We start from the raw sequence: 19211 nt of genomic DNA, 5'->3' as shown, positions 1-19211 counted from the left end.
GCAAATTAAGCTCTTTATAAACCCTAATTTTCTTTCAATTTTAAATTGTTTCCATCCATGTAAAAAAATTCTTAATGTAAAATTGATTATTAAATATATCAGAGATTTTAGTAGTAAGAACTGCTGTATTATAGGATGTCTTTTGACTTTACTAGATTAATTGTTTCCCCAAATGGCTAAGTAACCAATTTTAAAACTGTTCTTCAAATACTTTTTTTTACTAGGAATATATTTAACAAATATTCTGAAGACTGAAGAAGGGAATAATGATTTTTTAAAAAAGAAAGGGAAAGATTTAATCAATTTCAGTAAGAGGAGGAAAGTAGCTGAAATTACTGGAGAAATTCAGCAATATCAGAATCAACCTTACTGTTTACGGATAGAACCAGAAATGAGGGTAAATATTTTCTTTGCTTTTCTTTAAAAAGAGAACATGTTAAATCCTCTGCCCTCTCTAAGATATGCCATAACCATACATTATGATCTTTATTTTGCTATGAAAATAATGAGTTAATTTATCAATAGATAGAAGTCATGAATATTAGATATTCTGCACTAACAGTCTGCAGTTATTAATATTATTAGGCACATTGTTTCTTTGTGCAACTGGTTTAAGTAACACTTTCAAAAAATGAATGACAAAGTGGAATGAAAGAAGCTTTCTGATGTCCACACAGTAAAAAGAAAATCCACTACCAGTACTATCATTGATTGATAGACATTTTAGATATTTTATATGTGCCAGTGTAACATTAAGTAATTAATCCCTTTATAAGAACATTGCGTTTAAATAGGGGAAGGGGTTGGGAGAGTGGTGTGTATATATGCATAGTAAAAAATGATTTTTTTAAAACATTTTCTCACTTGGTATTCTGTTTTGAGCAATAGTTCATAATACTGATTCTGTGGTACTATAAGATGTGAAATATCTTCTAAATTAGAGTAAATTATGGTATTATGTTTATAGTAAGTGAGTTTTATTGTATTATACTTATTTGAAATTCAGAACATATGATAACTATCAGAATAAGTTCACCTTTCACATTAAAAATTGTGCTACACTTTCAGATGTAGTCTGTAGGTTGGGCATGTTGAATGAAAATGGTCACTATCATTCCCATCCTCCTAAATTGTAAGACGGTAACTATTCTTTGTTCCAAGTTCAAAACAAAGAACCCTAAAGTCCTAAGAAAAAATGACCTGAAGTATACACCATTATGAAAATATAGACAGATACTTGCTCTAAAGAAAATTGTCACCTATTTCATCCCCTTCTCTCACTATTTAGCCAACCCTTTGTGATGTGGTGCTTCATAGGGCTAAAGAAATGTTCTTGAGGGGATTCCCTGGCTGTCCAGTGGTGCAGACTCTGTGCTCTCACAGATGAGACCCTGGGTTCAATCCCGGGTTGGGGAACTAAGATCCCACAAGCTGCGTGGTACAGCAAAAAAAAAAAAAAGAAATGTTCTTGAAGCCCAGATTAGAGTTCACACTATATTTCCTCCCAGAAATAATGTTACATTGTAGTTGGGTATAATTAAAATAGTAATTTTAGCATTCATATCTCAGTAATTCCTAATAGGTTTCTGTGATCCGATCTAGACATCCTACTGTTGTTTAAAACATTCTTTTGTGGGTTAGGGGCAGAGAATGCTTTCTTTATGATTGACTCAAAGTAAGTTTAAAAAGTAGATAAAGTAGCTAATCATTTTCAAAGCATAGTTAACCAAACTAAATAGTATTTAAAAAAATAGAGCAAAGGATGAGAAAATCACGATTATAACTTTATAAAAGTCTTTAAATTACTGTTGGTCCATTTGATTTGATTTAGCTAACCTGAATATAAGAATTAATTGTTTCAATATTGTTAAAGGAGTAATATTATTTTCTTGAAGTTGGCAGAATGCCTGAAAAATGGAAGAATTTTATACTAGAAATTCTAAAGCTCATTTTGCCTACTGCTAAAGCTAAACCCCAGAACTTATTTTTATATATGCTTCTAAGCTACTTCAAAATTAAATAAAGCTAAATCCAGTAATTTGCTTCTAAGAAATTTTTCTAAGGAAGTCATCAGAAATGCACAGAAAACTTTATGCACAAGGAGTTGATAATAATAATTATTACTATAATAGCAAAGAATTAGAAAACACCTATGTGGGTTACTACCTATATGGAAATTGGTGAAATAAATTCTGGAACATCCATCTGATGAAGTATTATATAGTTAAAATTTGTATTATTTAAAGTAAATAAACCATACAGAAAAAAATTAATTGAATACTTTCAAAAGGCTAAAACTAGCTATGTTGTGATCCCAATTTTGCAGGAAAAAAATTGCAATATATGTATATGTGCATATATTCACACACAGAGTTAAAACATTGGAAGGATATTCCAATAGTAAAATGTTAACAGTGAGATCTCTGGTTGGTGAGATTACTGTTTATTTTTCTTTTTGTACTTTGTTAAATCATCTAAAGTTTTTACTTAAAAACTTGTATTTTATAAGCAGCTCATGCAGCTCAATATCAAAAAAACAAACAACCCAATCCAAAAATGAGCAGAAGACCTAAATAGACGTTTCTCCACAGAAGACATACAGACTGCCAACAAACACATGAAAAGATGCTCAACATCACTAATCGTTAGAAAAATGCAAATCAAAACCACAATGGGGTATCACTTCACACCAGTCAGAATGGCCATCACCAAAAAATCTACAAGCAATAAATTCTGGAGAGGGTGTGGAGAAAAGGGAACCCTCCTGCACTGTTTGTGACCACCTAGAGGGGTGGGATAGGGAGGGTGGGAGGGAGGCTCAAGAGGGAGGGGATATGAGGATATATGTACACATATAGCTGATTCACTTTGTTGTACAGCAGAAACTAACACAACACTGTAAAGCTATTATACTCCAATAAAGATGAAAAACCAAATTTTAATATATGTCTATTTTATAAACTAGTATATAAATAAATATTTATAAATAAACTAATTTATAAAACAACATGTAAGCTTGGAAAATATTGTTTTAGTAAAGACAAAAAAGTTACTTTGCTAGAGGCTAACAGATATGTTTATATAATTGTTCTTGAAATTACTTTTGAATAGACTTTAGTCCAATTTATCTCTATTTTTTTCTGATAATCAAAGTTTCATTGTGGATTATAACTATAATTCTGTTTTAAACACTTTTGACAGCTTATTACTGATGATCATTTTGTTGTTATAATGAGTAGGAATGTTAACTGAGGGATACTGAGCCATTAAGATGGTAATAAGTGAAAAATCTGTTCATCTTCTTAAAAGAACTTTAAGACTGGAATATACAACTTCCATAAAAACTTTATACTTTTATCTGAAAATAGAGAGATTGGAATCAGCAATTCTTGAGGACTTTTCAGACATTAGGATCTGTTAATTTGTTGATGATATTTTTGTATTAAACTGATGAAGTATAAACGTTTCAATAAAATCTAAAATATGTACTCATGGATATTTGTTTAATTCCAGAGGTTCTTTGAAAACCTTAACCCCATGGGAAATGCTTCTGAAAAAGAGTTTACAGATTATTTGTTCAACAAGTCACTAGAAATTGAACCCCGAAACTGCAAACAGCCACCTCGATTTGTAAGTCCATTACAGTTTTGGAAAAATTTGTTTTTTAAAGCAATATTGTCTTTAGTGTTCAACAGACTATTTCCATTAAAATTGTACTTTGCTCGAATAGCTGTTTTTAAGTGTTTTGTTTTGCAGTGTTTATACTATTTCTAAAATTATATATACTGTGGGGGAAAAGTTAGCATTTTGATAAAATCTGGTTTATCTTTTATCTTAGTACCACTTGTTTATCTGTCCATTTTTGATCCTTCCTAGTATAAGGGGAAAAGCTGTGAGAAAGTGAGAACCTAAATGACAGGTAGCTAATGGAACAGGAAATGAAAAGACCTGGGAAGGAGTAAGGAGAGATATCATAGTTCTTCTGACTTGACCCTCGCTCCTGCCATAAGAGCACCATTGTCCGTAGTTACCCCTGGAACCCACCTCTCTCGCTAAAATTTGCTGCTGTACAGTAGTTCCTTTTATTCCTGGGGTTCGCAGTGACAACAGAAGTAGTGGAAGACCAATTCTAAGTAGCTGAAAGTGAAGCAAGGTGTGGAAGGAAGTAAAAATGTTTGTGATACACCAACTTCGAGCCAGGTAGTTTCATGTTACCTCATCTCCACAACAATTGTATGATATTGATCTTACTCTCATTTTACAGACATAAAAACTGAGGCTCGAAGGAGATAAATAACTTTTTTCAAGGCTGCATAGCTAGATATGGGCACACTTGAGGTTTTAACTCAAGTTACCTGAATCTGAGTTCATGTTTTTTCATTAGGTTACCACTGGGAGAAGTTTTAAAAGGGAGTAGAGGTTGAAGGTGGGAGATAATGATAGCAATTTTTTCCAAAGACTCTAAAGTATAATTGTGGAGGTTGGTCATTTATTATTAGGGAGGGGAAAAAAAAAAAGGTCTTTTTTTTCTAAAGCACCTAGCATAATATGTTGCATATATTATGTCTACAGTGAATATTTGTAAAATTGATATCAGTAATTTGAAGAAGTTCAGGTTCAAGTGTTTGGGGAGCAAACAGTTGTTTTCGCACAGATTTTGCAGTATTTTATTTCTGTAGTATGAAAAGAGGTTTACTTATACAGTATTCGAGTCAATGTTAAAATTAAGCCAATCAAATCCCAAAGCGTTCCACTGGAATGTTACAGACTGTCCTTGCAGACTGGGATTTACTGTACTCTCTTAACTGTATGCTAAGAATTAATAAGGTAATACTAAGTCATAATAAAGTACATGCAAGTTTGTAATCGCAATTATATTTGCTTTTCCTAGCCTAGGAAATCAACTTTCTCTTTAAAATCTCCTGGAATAAGGCCTAATACAGGCCGACATGGCTCTACCTCAGGTACTTTACGAGGTCATCCAACACCATTAGAAAGAGAACCATGTAAAATAAGCTTTAGTCGGATTGCTGAAACAGAGCTTGAATCAACAGTGTCAGCACCAACCTCTCCAAATACACCATCTACTCCACCAGTATCTGCTTCTTCAGACCTTAGTGTGTTTTTAGATGTGGATCTCAGCAGTTCCTGTGGTATGTATTTGATGTAAACTATTTGGCAAAAAAAGGAATCTTGTGTTTCAGTTAATTCTTTTCATCATTTTAATTAGGAAACTGTAGAATCCTTTGCGAACTATATTAGTGTGAAAAGTGACATCTGTATGTGAAAATAGTGATTATCATGGGAGTAAAGCATTATTTGTGCATTGTTTATGCATATTATTTTCTAATTTATTCATTCAACAAAGATTTATTTAGAACCTTTTGAGCCCCAATGCTACTCTAAAGGGGAGCAGTAGACAGTGAAAAAGAAAACAAAGCAGATAAGTTTTGTGAAGGAAATTTAAAAAGAGACTGTGTTAGGGAGGGAACTACTTATGCTAAGAAAGCAAAAACATTCCAGGTACAAAGAATACCAGGTTCATTCTTTAAAAACTAACATGGCCAAAGATGATGATAAAATTCTGAACTCTGTGTGTGTTATTACGTATGTTACTTTATGCAAGCATATTTTAAAAATATAACCGTACATATTACCTTCCTTTTCAAATTGATTTTTCTCATTCCAATAGGAAGCAATAGCATCTTTGCTCCAGTCCTCTTGCCTCATTCAAGTAAGTAAGAATTTGAGTCGATTCTAATGAAATGACTATAAAGATAATAATTGAATTGATAAAATTTGTATATGAATATTTTGGGTTTTAGCAACATTTTAAAATTTTAAGAAATGAGTGAAATTCTTATAAATTATTTTCTTTCAACTGGGTACTATTTAAACTTTACTACAGTTTATTTTCATCATTTTACAACCTATCTATGTTCTAGGGGCTGTATGACATTGAACAAATTACTTAGCATATCCAATTTGTTAAGGGTCAGATGAGAACTATTTAGAAACAGCTAGCACATTACTTGGCACAGGATGAACAGTGATTTCTTATCAGTTGCCTCTCCTCTTCCCCACTCCTTCCAATTCATTTCCTATAGGAATAATACTAAATGTTCATCAGGTTCCCAGGTTAGCCTTGATCACTTATTTCTTCTCATGAGCTTTTTTCAGTTAAAGCAGCATTTTAAGTAAAATACTGTCACCTTTCTTTCTATGGTCATTTGTTTAAAACAAAATAACCCAAAGGGACACAGCAGCTTCAGGAATAATTCTCCCAATCTAGAGGACTTCTGCTTCTATCATAGTAAAATGTAAATCATTTAGATAGTAGCAAGAGAGTTTCTGTCTTGTGAGAAAAGTAAAGTTTTTCTTTTATATGTTTAATTCTGTACTTTATTTTAATTTTTAAATTTTTATCAAGGTGATATATGCATAGAGTTTTAAAAGGCAAATAGTGCTTAAAACACTTAAGATGAAATTAACAACAGTTCTACCCGATGACTCCCCACCCCTTGTTTTCCAGTGGTTCTTCCACATTTTTAAATGATGTTTTTATATTTTTCTCTCTCTTGAATCATTTATTTTAGACAGTGTTTACTGATTTCCTATTATGGTAGATGAAGATTTCACCCTTTACCTAATATACTTAGCGCATTTGGGGAAAATATTATTCACTGCCAAGTCAAGGAGTGTATACTCTGATCATGCTTCCTTTCTTGTACAGCTCTGTTTCCTGAAGTTAATAATAGCTTCATTAATGTTTAGGATTTTTGTTTGTTTGTTAGTTTTTTAAACATCTATTGCTACATCTTCCCACACCCTTTTACAGCACAGTTTTCCTTAAAAGTCAGACCATTTAGGGAAGTTATCTAGGTTTTTTTGTTTTGGGGGTTTTTTGTGTGTGTGCTTTTTAACTTGGAAACTTCCTTCCTGATGCTCTTTTGTCCTGCTCCAGTTGGGACTGGTTGCTGTCTTGGCCTCTGACCCAGCTGAAATCCTAGAACTTTCTTTTGTTGTCATACTAGAAATTCCCTTCATCTCTCTTGTGTTGGATTCTTGTTTTTTGGATTCCTTGTCTTCTTTCTTGATATGCTTCCTTATTTTGGTAGGGGTACATCTTTAGTAGCTCCCTGAGAAAGGATACATAGGATATAAATTTTTAAGTTCTTGCATTTCTGAAAATGTATTTATACATTTAGTTGTTATTAGTTTGGCTGGGGGAATTCCCCAGCAGTCCACTCCACGCTTTCACTGTCAAGGCCCCGGGTTCAATCCCTGGTCGGGGAACTAAGATTTCACAAGCTTCATGGTGCAGCCAAAAAAAAAAAAAAAAAGTTTGGCTGGGTATGGAATTTTAAATCATTTTCAGTCAGAATCTTGCAGACAGTTTCCCACTGTCTTCTAGCTTTCATACTTGCTGTTTAGAAGTCTAATATCATTCACTCATAAATTATTCATGTATAATCTTTAAATGCCTATTATATGCAGGTACTGTTGTAGGTGTGAGAGAAGTGGCACTGAACAAAATAGACAAAAATCCTTCTGTCAGTGATGCTACATTCTTAATCCTGTTTTTGAAAACTGGAGTTTACTTGCTGTAGCAAAGAGACCCAAAAATACAGTGCCTTACATGAAATAGAAGTTTACTTCTCAAAATAGCCAGAGCAAGTAAACAACTCTGCTCTATAAGGTTTTCAGGCTAGCAGGGCAATCCAGCATTCTCAAAATTTGGCTTCCATCTCTGAGTCTTGAGCAACTGATTTGAGTTGTTACCATTTTTATGCCAGCAGGAACATGGAGGGCAAGGAGCTTTGTTACAAAAACGTGATCTGGGAGTTGCAGATGTCACTCCTGCTCTCATCCCATTGGCCAAAACTTAGTCACATGGACACAGCTGCAAGGGAGGCTAAGAAATGTTGTCTGTAACTAGGCAGCCTTTTGTCTTGCTAAAATTCATGGGATCCTATTACTAAAAGGAAGAAAGGGACAGGTGCACTGGGGGACAGTTGGCAGTCTCTGCCACATTAAATTCAAGAAACTTTTAGGGTCTTCTGTTTATTCCTAATGATCTATACATTCACAAGGATCTGCTTTGATGCGGGTCTTTTTTTCTTCTTTCATTTTGCTGTCTATAATGAGCCCTTTAAATTTAGAGATTCATGTCTTTGATTTCTAGAAAGTGTTCCTTGTATCATTTTTTAAATAATTTCTTCCCTGCCATGTTCTCTGAGTCCCTTTTTGGAGCTTCTTTTCCATATTGTACATCCTAGATTCATCCTCTGACTTTCTTTTATCTCCTCTTGTCCATCTCTTTGTTTATGTGTTCTGTTTTCTGGGAGATTTCCTTAGTTTATTGCCCAGCTTTTCTTTCTTTTTTTTTTTTTCCATCTATCATGATTTTGAATTTCTAAGAATTCTTTCTAAATTCCCTCTGATCATGCCATTTTTATATCATCCTAGTCTGGTTTCATTATTCAATTTTTGAAAAAAATTAGTTTCGTTTCTGGTATGGTTTCTTTTCTGAGTTTCTTTCTTCTATTAGTTGTGGTCTGTGGTCTTTCATATTGGAGGTTTTTCTTTCTTGTCTGGGATCCTTAGCTTTCTGTTCATATTTTAGAGTGAGGCAATATAAACTGATGGGAAGTGCAATATCCGTGGGCAAAGCTTGTTGCCTTGTAGGTTTCACTGTTAGAGTGATAGAGTGATGAGAATTTTTTTTGCTTAGGAAGTCCCCAAATTTCAGAATCTATGAGGCGTTTTCTCTAAGAGTGTTTAATTTCTCCAAAGAAAGATCTTTGAATCTTCTGCCTGGGAGATCTCTGCATTTAGTATGAAAATCTGTGTTTTCAGCACAGACTAGTGTTCCCAAGTCTGAACTTTAGATTCTCCAGAGAATAAAACCCTCAGTCTCCTGCAGTGGTGGGAATGTGGTAATTGCCTGGCCTCACTAAGTGGAGAATAGGATTTGGGGGTTCTCACTGGCCCTTGTATAGACGTAATCATATCTTCTGTTTTCACGTCCATGCCTTCCATTATACCAAGTGCCTTTAATTCCTGATCCCTCCTTTGGTTCTCTGGGGGCAAATCTGCTGCTGTTTGTCAGTCCCACTCACTATAGACATTTGGGTTTCATCTTCCTCCATTTGTCTCCTTCATGTACATTGTAGTCCACCTTCATGCATTGAAGCTTCAGGATCCAGATGTTTCCTGGCTTCATTGAAGTTTGTGCATGTTTCTTATTTTCCTGGTTGTTCAGCAGTGGAAATGTTTTTACTACATATATTAGTTTCTAGTGCTTCTGTAACAAGGTACCACAAACTGAGTGGCTTGAAGTCCAGTTCTGGAGGCTAGAAGTCTGAAAATCAAGGTGGCAGGGCTGTGCTCCCTCTGAAACCTGTACGGGAGAATCTTTCCTTACTTCTTCTGGCATTTGCTGGCAATCCTTGGCATCCTTTGGTTGGTAGATACATCACTTTAATCTCTGTCTCTGTTGTCACATGGCCATCTTCTCCTTGTATCTCATTTTCTCATCTCCTGTTTTTATAAAGACACCAGTCATACAGACTTCGGGCTCACTTTCATCCTAACTTGATTACATATCTGTAAAGACTGTATTAATAAATACGGTCACATTCATAGGTGCTGGGGTTAGGGCTTCAACATAACTTCTGAGGGGGGGACACAGTTCAACCCATAACACTGTGCCATTTGAGAACCAGGAGTTCTAGACATTATTCTGGGTGGTAGTAAAATACATTTTCCATATGATAAAGAAATCATGTTTTGAATTTTAATAGAAAATATTGAGAATAACTGCATAAAATTCTGAACATCTTAAAATCATGAAAGAAATAAAAGTATGAAAAGTGCTCACATACAATGGGAAAAACAGCAAGACTGCATTAACAATGGGCATGAATAGACAGTTTACATCAAAGTATGAGCAAGCCTATGTTAAAAGATACTCATATATTACTTATCCCTTGTAAATTGATATATTAGTATGATCCTTTTGGAAAGAAATCTGAAAACAACATATCAAACCAAAAAAATGTTCACACCCTTTAGTTATTCATTCAATAGAGAATTGAGTACTTTGTACCAGCGACTCTGCCAAGTACTAAGGATTCAACAGCAAACTAGAAAGACAAAGTCTCTGCCTTCATTAATACTGGATACCAAAAAATTTTTGTGAAGAAGTCGCGTACATGAAGATCACATTGTTCATCCTGCTCCCGTGGTTTTTCTACTTTACTTTTAGCTCCTTAGTCTCTCTTGCTGGTTTCTCTTCATTTTCCCAACCTATTAACATTGGAAGGCCCTAAGTCTCTGAATCTCTTTTCTTCTCACTCACTTGGTGTCTCGTTCACTGTTATATCGTCTATATGATGATAATTCCCCAATTTTTTTTCTCTGCCCAGAGCCTGTCTCTTGACCTTTAGGCTCATGTATTCAGTGACCTGTTCGACGTCTCTATTTGGATATCATCTCCTCTAAAGTTGTTCTTCCCATCACCGCCTCTTCTCAGTCATAACCACATTTGTCTAATTGCTGAGGCTGAAAATATTAGAGTTATCATTACTTCTTTCTTTTTCTCATACCCCAAATGTGATCCATCAACAGGTCTTATTTACTTTCAAAATATATCCAGGATCTAACCACTTCTTTACTGCTGCCACCTTGGTCCAAGCAACCACCATCACTTACCTGGTTTATTATAGTAGCATCCTAACTTCCCACCTTCCACACTTCAGTCTGTTTTCAATACAGCAACTAGGTCCTTTTAGCATGTAGGTTAGACTCTTCTCACCTATACTTAAAGCCAGTGGCTTTCCATCTTAGAGTAAAAGCCAAAACTCCTTCAAAAGGACCCATAAGGTCCTATGCAGTTTGGCCTTCTTTGATCTATCAGACTTCATCACCTACTCTTCTCTCCTGTTGTTTACTCTGCTCCAGCTACTCTGCCTCCTGAACAAAATAGACAGATTCCCACATCAGGACTTCTGCTCTTGCTGTTCCCTCCGCTTGGAGTGCTCTTCACCCTTCTGGCCTCGTGGCATGCTCCCTTGCCTCCTTCAGGCTTTTGCTCGGTGTTACCTGAGTGAGGCCTTCCCTGATCACCCTCTTAGAAATTGCTCCCCCTTCCCTACCTAATATTTCTTCTTTTAACTTATAGCCATTATACTTTTACTTAATTATCATGTTTATTCTCTCTTACCAACCTAGAACATAAGCTCCAGAAGGACGTGAATTTTTGCTTCCTGTTCACTGCTGTATCGCTAGTGCCTAGAAGAGTGCTGGCACTATAGCAGATGCACAATAAATACTTGTTGAGTGGATGGACGAGTGAATGATAAAAAATTGGAAGTAACTTACATAGCTAGCTAACATTGCAGAAATTAAGTAAATTATCCTACATTCACTGGTTTGGAATACTAAGGTTATCTAAAATGCTCACAAAACCTGTATAATCTTGTGGAGAAGTGCTCTTAATAGAAAATAAAATTGAAGGTGAACTTCACACTTCAACAAGGGTTACTGAGTGCCTCCTATGGAGAAACATTCTGTGTTTAAGTGTTTAAGTGGGCTGACTGTAGAGTCAGACTCAGAAACTTTCACAGCTATCCCATTATCATTAAGGTATTTTCTGCTTCCATGAGCGTGTGTGTTTCTGTAAGGAAGAGAAGACTCAACTAAGTTTGCCTTAAACAATAAGAAAGCATTCTGACTCAGATAGCTGGAAGTCTGGAGGAAGGCTGCTTTAGGACTGGTTGATTCAGTTATTAATGATAACTGATAATGATAACTTTAATGATGTTATTAAAGACCAGATTTCTTTTTGACTCTTCGTTGTTTTGTCCAGATTATCAGCTTTATCTGAGGCTGTTTTTCCTCAGGGTCATAAGAGTGGTGGCAGGAGTATTGGTTATGTGCTTTCTTGTTCAGTCAAGTGAGAAAGAGAGGTACAGAGAAAGGCTGACAGGCTGCTTTTCCAAAAGAGCAAGGAACTTCCTTTTCAGTAGCCTCTTGCAAACCTCTTTTCAAATTTCAGTAGTCTGAATTAGTTCTTGTGTCGACAGCCAGTTACTCTGGCTGAGGGAATGGTCTAATCAGGCCCCACCTCTGGAGCTAAGGGGTGAGATCAGCTTTCACTGAAGCACACAGCTGTATGCATAAAAGAGAGGCAGATAAAAGTCTGATCAAGTTAAGAAAGCGAGTCCTTTGTCCACTTCTTGACTGGAATTGGGGTGCCCTGGGCAGAATTGGCTGACTAAACCATATGGGATGGATTCACCATCACCAAGAGACAAAGACAGGGCAAAGTTTGCTGGGCAAGCAAAAGGAACATATTCACAGCAGGTAGTGCTCTACCTAACCTCCTCACACCATCTGCCAACACCCCCTAGGCATACTTTTTGTTTCTGCTACTGGCACTGTGAGCCATCAAGACACCCTGAGGTGACTGCAGAGTCACGTGATCAGGACAGCAATTCTTGACATGGAGTAGTGAGTGACATCTTTACTTGGATGTCCCATAAGCAGTTCACACAAATTCAGTGTGTTTAAAATTAAACTCACCAACTTCTTTCCCAACTAGCTCCTATAAACCCAATCTCAGTACAATGATAAACAAGATATGATCACTATCTTTATAACAACTGTGTGTGGAGATATAAAATAGGGAGTTGGTCCATAATTACAGGTATTTTTTTAACCATATGAAAAAGACAAAAGAAATGAACATGAAAATCGTTCTTATTCTATGTCTGGTTGGCATGTTTATGGGTAGTTTTTCCTCTAATACTTTATTATTTTGTAAATTTCCTTTAATGCAGGTGTGTATTGTTTCCATTATCAATGAAAGACTTGCAAATAGAAGAGTCCTGTGATACAACCCTACCCTATGGTCTCCTATATGGAGGTTTTATTACCTGTGTAGAAATGTATCCAATATTAGCTGCTTCAAAAAATGCATGGTATTTTACACTGAGAATACTGTTGATTAGCTAAGGATTTAATTTTTGACTGTTGTCTAAAACCAGTCGTCTACACTGCATGTTTATGTAAGTTAACATGATGTTAAAAGAACTTAAGTAAAAATAATGTTCATTTCGGGGGAAAAAAAAAGCATGGTCTCTGTTTATGGATGATCTTTCTCTGGAAGTTAGTACAGTTTATACAAACAAAAGGCTTTTCAGGGAGCAGAATCTCCTTATTAATCTTAATTGAATAGTATATTTTCATTTAGCAGTAGTACCTAGTATGTGCCAGGTGCTACCACTGTGTTACATGTTACGGATATGAAAATAAATACACACTGCCCTCAAAAAGCTTACACCTTAATGGAGAGGATAGCTAAACCAACAGTCAGCTACAGTACAGTCTGACAGATACCATAGCAGAGGTGATCACAGATTGAAGTAAAGTTTTGTCTTATGATTGCATTGTGACTTGTGGTTAAACTAATCTTTTTTACCCCCAGAGTCTTTCTTTAGTTCGTGTGGTAGTTTACATAAACTAAGTGAAGAGCCACTGATTCCTCCTCCACTTCCTCCTCGAAAAAAATTTGATCATGATGCTTCAAATTCCAAGGTAAGGAATTCCCTGGTGGTCCAGTGGTTACCTCCGGGCTTCCACTGCAGGGGCACAGGTTCCATCCTTGGTTAGGGAACTATAGATCCTGCATGCTCCTCCTCGTGGCCAAAAAACAAAAACAAAAAATCAAATTCCAAGGTAGTCAACAGGACTTAGGTTTGCCTCAACTTATTCAAAGTTGTGAATCTTCAAAATAGTGCTTGTTCTTATAAAGAGTCTGTCAATTACAATTTGGTCACCCATTATGGTTTTTAAATATTTAGGTTGTTTTATTTAGAAAATACCTTAAATAATTGTTTAATCCTCATAATAATTTTTCTAAAAAAAGAGGCTGGGAAGATTCACAGATGCTCAGAAGAAATACTTTTATTTCTGGTGGAGATGGAAAGAACTGTAGTATTCAAACCATTCTCCAAACTTTCAACTGGTGCTTCTCAAACTTTAGGTTGCATCAGAAGCACCTGGAAGGCTTGTTAAAACCAGATGGCCAGAGTTTCTGATTCAGTAGGTCTGGGGTGGGGCCCAGGAATTTGCGTTTCTAACAAGTTCCCTACTCGTGTTGATGTTGCTGATCCCTGGCTCACACTTTGAGAACCACCACTGAGCCTCACTGGGGATCGTAGAAGTAAATGGCCAAAAAGCAGAAGCTGGATGTTAAGTCCTCTTGTCCTTTCATGTCCTTTCATGTCTACAAAGCTATATATTCTTTTTACATCACTTGCCCATTATTATAAATAAAACCACACATTTATGAACTGTATATATAAAGTAGGATAATCTGAGGCTTTATAAGATTTCAATTAAAACATCTCATATATCAAAATTTTAAACTGGGCCCTGAGTGAAACTGGGAGTAATTTACTCATAAATCTGATCATTAAACCAGATTAACCTATTTTGAGGCTCTGGATTTAACTTAACACAAAAGAATTCTTTAGTCTTTTTAAAACTTTTTCTCACAGATTTTTCAGGAGAACAGAGGTATAATTTAATCTTTTTGTTTTTGAGGGAACTATGAAATCTGATGATGACCCCCCTGCTATTCCGCCAAGACAGCCTCCTCCTCCAAAGGTAAAACCCAGAGTTCCTGCTCCTACTGGTGCATTTGACGGGCCTCTGCATAGTCCACCACCGCCGCCGCCGAGAGATCCTCTTCCCGATACCCCTCCACCAGTTCCCCTTCGGCCTCCAGAACACTTTATAAACTGTCCGTTTACTCTTCAGCCACCTCCGCTGGGACGTCTTCACAGAGATCCAGACTGGTTCAGAGACGTTAGTACGTGTCCAAATTCTCCAAACACTCCTCCTAGCACACCCTCTCCAAGGGTACCACGTCGATGCTATGTGCTCAGTTCTAGTCAAAATAATCTTGCTCATCCTCAAGCTCCCCCTGTTCCACCAAGGCAGAATTCAAGCCCTCACCTACCAAAACTGCCACCAAAGACTTACAAACGGGAGCTTTCGCACCCCCCATTGTATAGACTGCCTTTGCTAGAAAATGCAGAAACTCCTCAATGACCCTAGCCATATGTAGTCATTGACACTGGAATGGTATTTGTAAAGTTTTTTTTAATTTATTCAAAAAAGGCATAGTATTTTAGTACTTTTTAAAAATAATGCTCTTACAAAAATGCTACTGATCAAATAAGCTTTTAAAAATTGGAAAAATAAAAATTACAGAAGTCCTTTACCATTATCCTCAGGTGATCAGTAGCATTGCCTTGTCTTGGATCCTCAGTGCTGCCCAAAGGCCAGTATAAAGAATTTATATTTGCACTGTAGACTCTGCTAAAATATGGTTTAAAGTGACATTGATTGCACTGAAAGGGGATAGTGCATTTGTGGAATTTTTCAAATTTGAGTAACAGATGACTTTTTAAGGCAGTAAATTTATACACATATAGGGGGTGTGTGGTGATACTGATTTTTAAGCCTGTTTGACCATCTTCCAGTTTTTACATCTAGTTTTTACATTTAGGAAGATTGTGAATAACACCCACTGTTCTTAAACTCTTCAATGCCATGTCTTAAAAGCCAGAATTTGCTGCTGAAGACAAAAGTGAAAAACAGAACAAAAATAATAGAATGCACTGTGTTTATTGTTTTGTCGAAATGTAAACAGACTACCTAACCCAATCATAGAGGAAAAAAGGGCATATATCTTATACAGATGTGCCTTTTTGTTTTTGCAGACTATGGTGTCTTTAGCTAACGAGTTGCCTGTTGTTTTGGAAAACAAAGTTAATATGCCATACATGTACAGTTTTGTTTATATTGTACATTTAAAGATAATGCTAATAACCTATGTAAATTTATGTGACTCAAGGCCTATAATACAGTCTGCTACTTTACTAATTCATAAAGCCAGAGGATAAGTTTCTTATGGCATAGGAAAAAACTGCATTGCCTTCAAAACCAAGTAACTTTCTCTATAAATCTCGTGTTAACTAAAAATTTTTAAAGTATTTTTTTAGATTGGTAATATTTAAACCAGCAGACACTTAAAGCTTTATTAAATTTTTAATCAGAGACGTGATTAAAACTTTTATTTGCCATTTGTACTCCTTCATTCTAAGTGATGAAAAAGCGTGTTTTCCTCTTAGTGCCGTAGCAGCAGTTGTAAAGTAGCCAAAAGCCACATTGTTTATTTACTGGTCTGTGGCCTTTTACTGTGCTTTGTATCAGAGTTCCTAACAAGATTAATAAATCACCCCAGTCTTAATTTTTAAAAGACGTTTAAAATATGTGTTTTCATTTTAAGGAACAAGGGGGTAAGATTGTTGAGTTCTGTAGTAGTAATATATACACACATTTTCAATAATTTGTGCAATTTAAGTTCCATAATCCCAAAGAATTTAAGTGGTGTAAACGTCAGAGGGATAACTTTGTCTTCACCGTTAAACGCAGTCACAAGCTTCTTGCAACCATTTTTACGCATTCAGATGAAAAATTAGGAGCATGTTAGGAATTCTCTGTAAGCAGGATTATAGCCATCCTTGGTAGGATCTTGGACGCTGCCTTGATTTAATGCCAGTAATAAAAAAAAAAAAAAAAAAAAACCCAGTGTGAATCAACCTCCAACTAGATAAAAACACTCAGGTTGGCTTTGTCCGGAAAAGTAATTTAAACTGCCCGTTCGTTGAGGCAGACTTGTAATTTAGGGGCGAACGAGGCGGTTCCGCGCGCAGGGGAAGCCTTGGCCTGCGGCTGGGCCACGCCGGTGGAACGCCGCTTTCCGGGCTTTATGCCTTTGCGCACGCGCTATGGCGCCAACTCCGCCTCCTGGAGGCGCCGGGCCCCTTGCAAGGCGGGGCCCAGGGCGGTCGTGTGGGTGTGACGTCGCTACGCTCGACACTCAGTGTTGCCGGGCGGCGATGGCGGCTCCTCTGGAGTCCTCCGGGGAGGACCAACTGCGGAACTTTGTGCGAGTTTTGGAGAAGCGAGATGGCACGGTGTTACGACTACAGCAGTACGGCTCCGGCGGCGTGGGTTGCGTTGTTTGGGACGCTGCCATCGTCCTTTCTAAATACCTGGAAACGCCCGAGTTTTCCGGCGATGGGGCCCACGCGCTGAGCCGGCGGTCGGTGCTGGAGCTGGGCTCTGGCACCGGGGCCGTGGGGCTCATGGCTGCTACCTTCGGGTAAGAGCTTGGCGGGAGGGGACGCCGCTTTTCAGGAAACCCCGGTTACTGGCTTCCCATCCTTGTGCCTACACCTCAGTCAACGTTATTTTATAGGGCAGATGTCATAGTCACCGACCTAGAGGAATTGCAAGACTTGCTGAAGATGAATATTAATATGAACAAGCATCTTGTCACTGGTTCTGTTCAAGCCAAGGTACTGAAATGGTTTGTATGGCCTTTCAGCTTGTTTTAAGATAACTATTTGTAGTTTGCTTTAAATTGTGTTACACTAAAAGCATGGTTAATACGAAGGGGACTTTCTGGGTTTTGTTTGTAAAACAGGTAAAACAGGAATATTTTAAATTAGTGAAACAACAGTTTAAAATATTGGTTGACATTTTTAAGGGGGGAAGAAACAGAAGACTTTCCTTCTCCTCCAGACTACATCCTGATGGCCGACTGCATATACTATGAAGAGGTGAGTATTTAATAGTGAAGACTCTTCCTTTAGAAGATTTAAACCGTATTTGGTGGATTCTAAAGCACGCATTTCTTCGCATTTTTACATCTCTGAATGCAGGATATTTGTTCCATAGTTGATGACACAGTAAAGAGAAAATAAAGGTCACCAGGAGCTACATATATACACTCATGATTAACATAGAGGCCCATGAAGCATATTGAGAAAAGTGATATGTGCATTTTGCGAGAGGTGTCTGTAAAAATTTTAAAGGATTTTGCCATTTGGATCTCCTGTAAAAGACTAAGATTTCTTCTTTTTTTTCTGATGAATGTGTTAATCATGACATTAATAATTAAGTTGCATCGTAAAGAATTCATTGTTCTGTGGCAAGATTTATTATATTTATAGAACGATTTTTTTTAGAATATCCGTTTGTGTAGTGTTGTGGGCATCACTCATTTTTTTCAATAACGAGCATTGAACCAACTTATGTTCTAGTTAGGGTTGGACTTGCTTTTGTAGGTAAATTGTTGATTGTTTAAATCCCAAGTTAAATTAGATTAAATTAAATTTTAAGAGTGCAGTCAATTCCATTTGTTTACCCATGGGGACTCCAAAATGCAGTCACTTGAATCCTTTCTCTGGAAACAAATTAATATGATGATTGATTAGTTAAGAGTTTACTAATCATCAGTTACAGAGCTGTAACTACATTTACTTGTTTGGATTGATTCCAAGATGGATGAATTGTAGGGAAGTTATAATTACTCCCTCCACCTCCCCTACTCCCTTTTATAGTAAACATATAAATTTTTAAAAGTCATAAACAAAAATCATATTCCTTTTTGAACAGTCTTTGGAGCCACTGTTGAAAACCCTAAAAGATCTCAGTGGATCTGAGACTTGTATTATATGTTGTTATGAACAACGAACAATGGGAAAAAATCCAGAAATCGAGAAAAAATATTTTGAGGTGAGTATTCTACTAGATCTATCTTTGTAGTGATTACCCTTCAGAGAGGCTATATGTGACTTTGTGTTCAAGTGTATTGTGGTAATTTTGAGTAGGGAAAACATTCTGCTTGTATGAACCCAAGGAGAGGATCCTTCATAGCACACCATTCTAATAACCACCAACCTCCCTCCCCACCGCCTTTTTCATCTTTTCTGATTATTTATTTATTTTTCTTTTCTAACTTGTCGATCTGTAAAACAATGTAGAATAATAATGTGATACCCTTGTCTTTCCTGAGAAAGTTTTCAGCGTTTCTTTATTAAACATGTTGCTGGCTTTTAGGAACATGTTAACTAACGATGTATATATTATTTTTGGAGATTACATCATAGAAACATGATATGTGGTATCTTTTTATTTTAGTGTTTTCTACTGTATTTTTATGATAGCTTTGACCAGTGTATCCTACCTATTTTGAGGTTTTTCTGGTTTTTTTTCTTTTGAAAGAATTAAAGACCCACAGGAAGTTGCGGAAGTAGTACATAGAATCCCATTTATCTTTCACC

At 36.5% G+C, this 19211-nt stretch overlaps 2 protein-coding genes across 4 annotated transcripts in view; both read left to right on the top strand.

The window, feature by feature from the left end:
- SOS2 (SOS Ras/Rho guanine nucleotide exchange factor 2) overlaps positions 1–16313 on the top strand; it is a 105927-nt gene extending 89614 nt beyond the window's left edge. For both annotated transcript variants that reach the window (XM_061180813.1, XM_061180812.1), the window contains 6 exons: positions 225–397; positions 3514–3630; positions 4892–5153; positions 5693–5734; positions 13493–13602; positions 14614–16313. In XM_061180813.1, the coding sequence (XP_061036796.1) occupies positions 225–397; positions 3514–3630; positions 4892–5153; positions 5693–5734; positions 13493–13602; positions 14614–15123 (1214 nt within the window). In that variant the 3' untranslated portion in view covers positions 15124–16313. The remainder of the gene's footprint in view (positions 1–224; positions 398–3513; positions 3631–4891; positions 5154–5692; positions 5735–13492; positions 13603–14613) is intronic.
- A 660-nt stretch (positions 16314–16973) lies between these two features.
- Positions 16974–18831, top strand: VCPKMT (valosin containing protein lysine methyltransferase). 2 transcript variants are annotated; one of them, XM_061182516.1, is made up of 4 exons: positions 16974–17245; positions 17342–17452; positions 17633–17705; positions 18544–18831. In XM_061182516.1, exons 1-4 carry the CDS (start codon positions 16980–16982, stop codon positions 18691–18693), a joined length of 600 nt encoding a protein of 199 aa, XP_061038499.1. In that variant the 5' UTR covers positions 16974–16979; the 3' UTR covers positions 18694–18831. The 2 variants fall into 2 exon arrangements, with proteins under 2 accessions (XP_061038499.1, XP_061038500.1); XM_061182517.1 differs by having other exon boundaries at positions 17342–17441; positions 18544–18628.
- Positions 18832–19211: the final 380 nt, after the last annotated feature.

Source organism: Eubalaena glacialis, chromosome 2 (genome assembly GCF_028564815.1).
Source record: "Eubalaena glacialis isolate mEubGla1 chromosome 2, mEubGla1.1.hap2.+ XY, whole genome shotgun sequence".
Lineage (NCBI taxonomy): Eukaryota > Metazoa > Chordata > Mammalia > Artiodactyla > Balaenidae > Eubalaena > Eubalaena glacialis.
The sequence above is the reverse complement of the archived record's forward strand: the minus strand, read 5'-3'. Positions and strand labels throughout refer to the sequence as shown.

Excerpts from the sequence above, each read along its gene's own strand:
- VCPKMT (XM_061182516.1), top strand. The coding sequence starts at position 16,980 with ATGGCGGCTCCTCTGGAGTCCTCCGGGGAGGACCAACTGCGGAACTTT. Across the intron at positions 17,246-17,341 it reads CTCATGGCTGCTACCTTCGG|GGCAGATGTCATAGTCACCG; the intron begins GTAAGAGCTTGG and ends GTTATTTTATAG. Across the intron at positions 17,706-18,543 it reads ACTGCATATACTATGAAGAG|TCTTTGGAGCCACTGTTGAA; the intron begins GTGAGTATTTAA and ends CTTTTTGAACAG.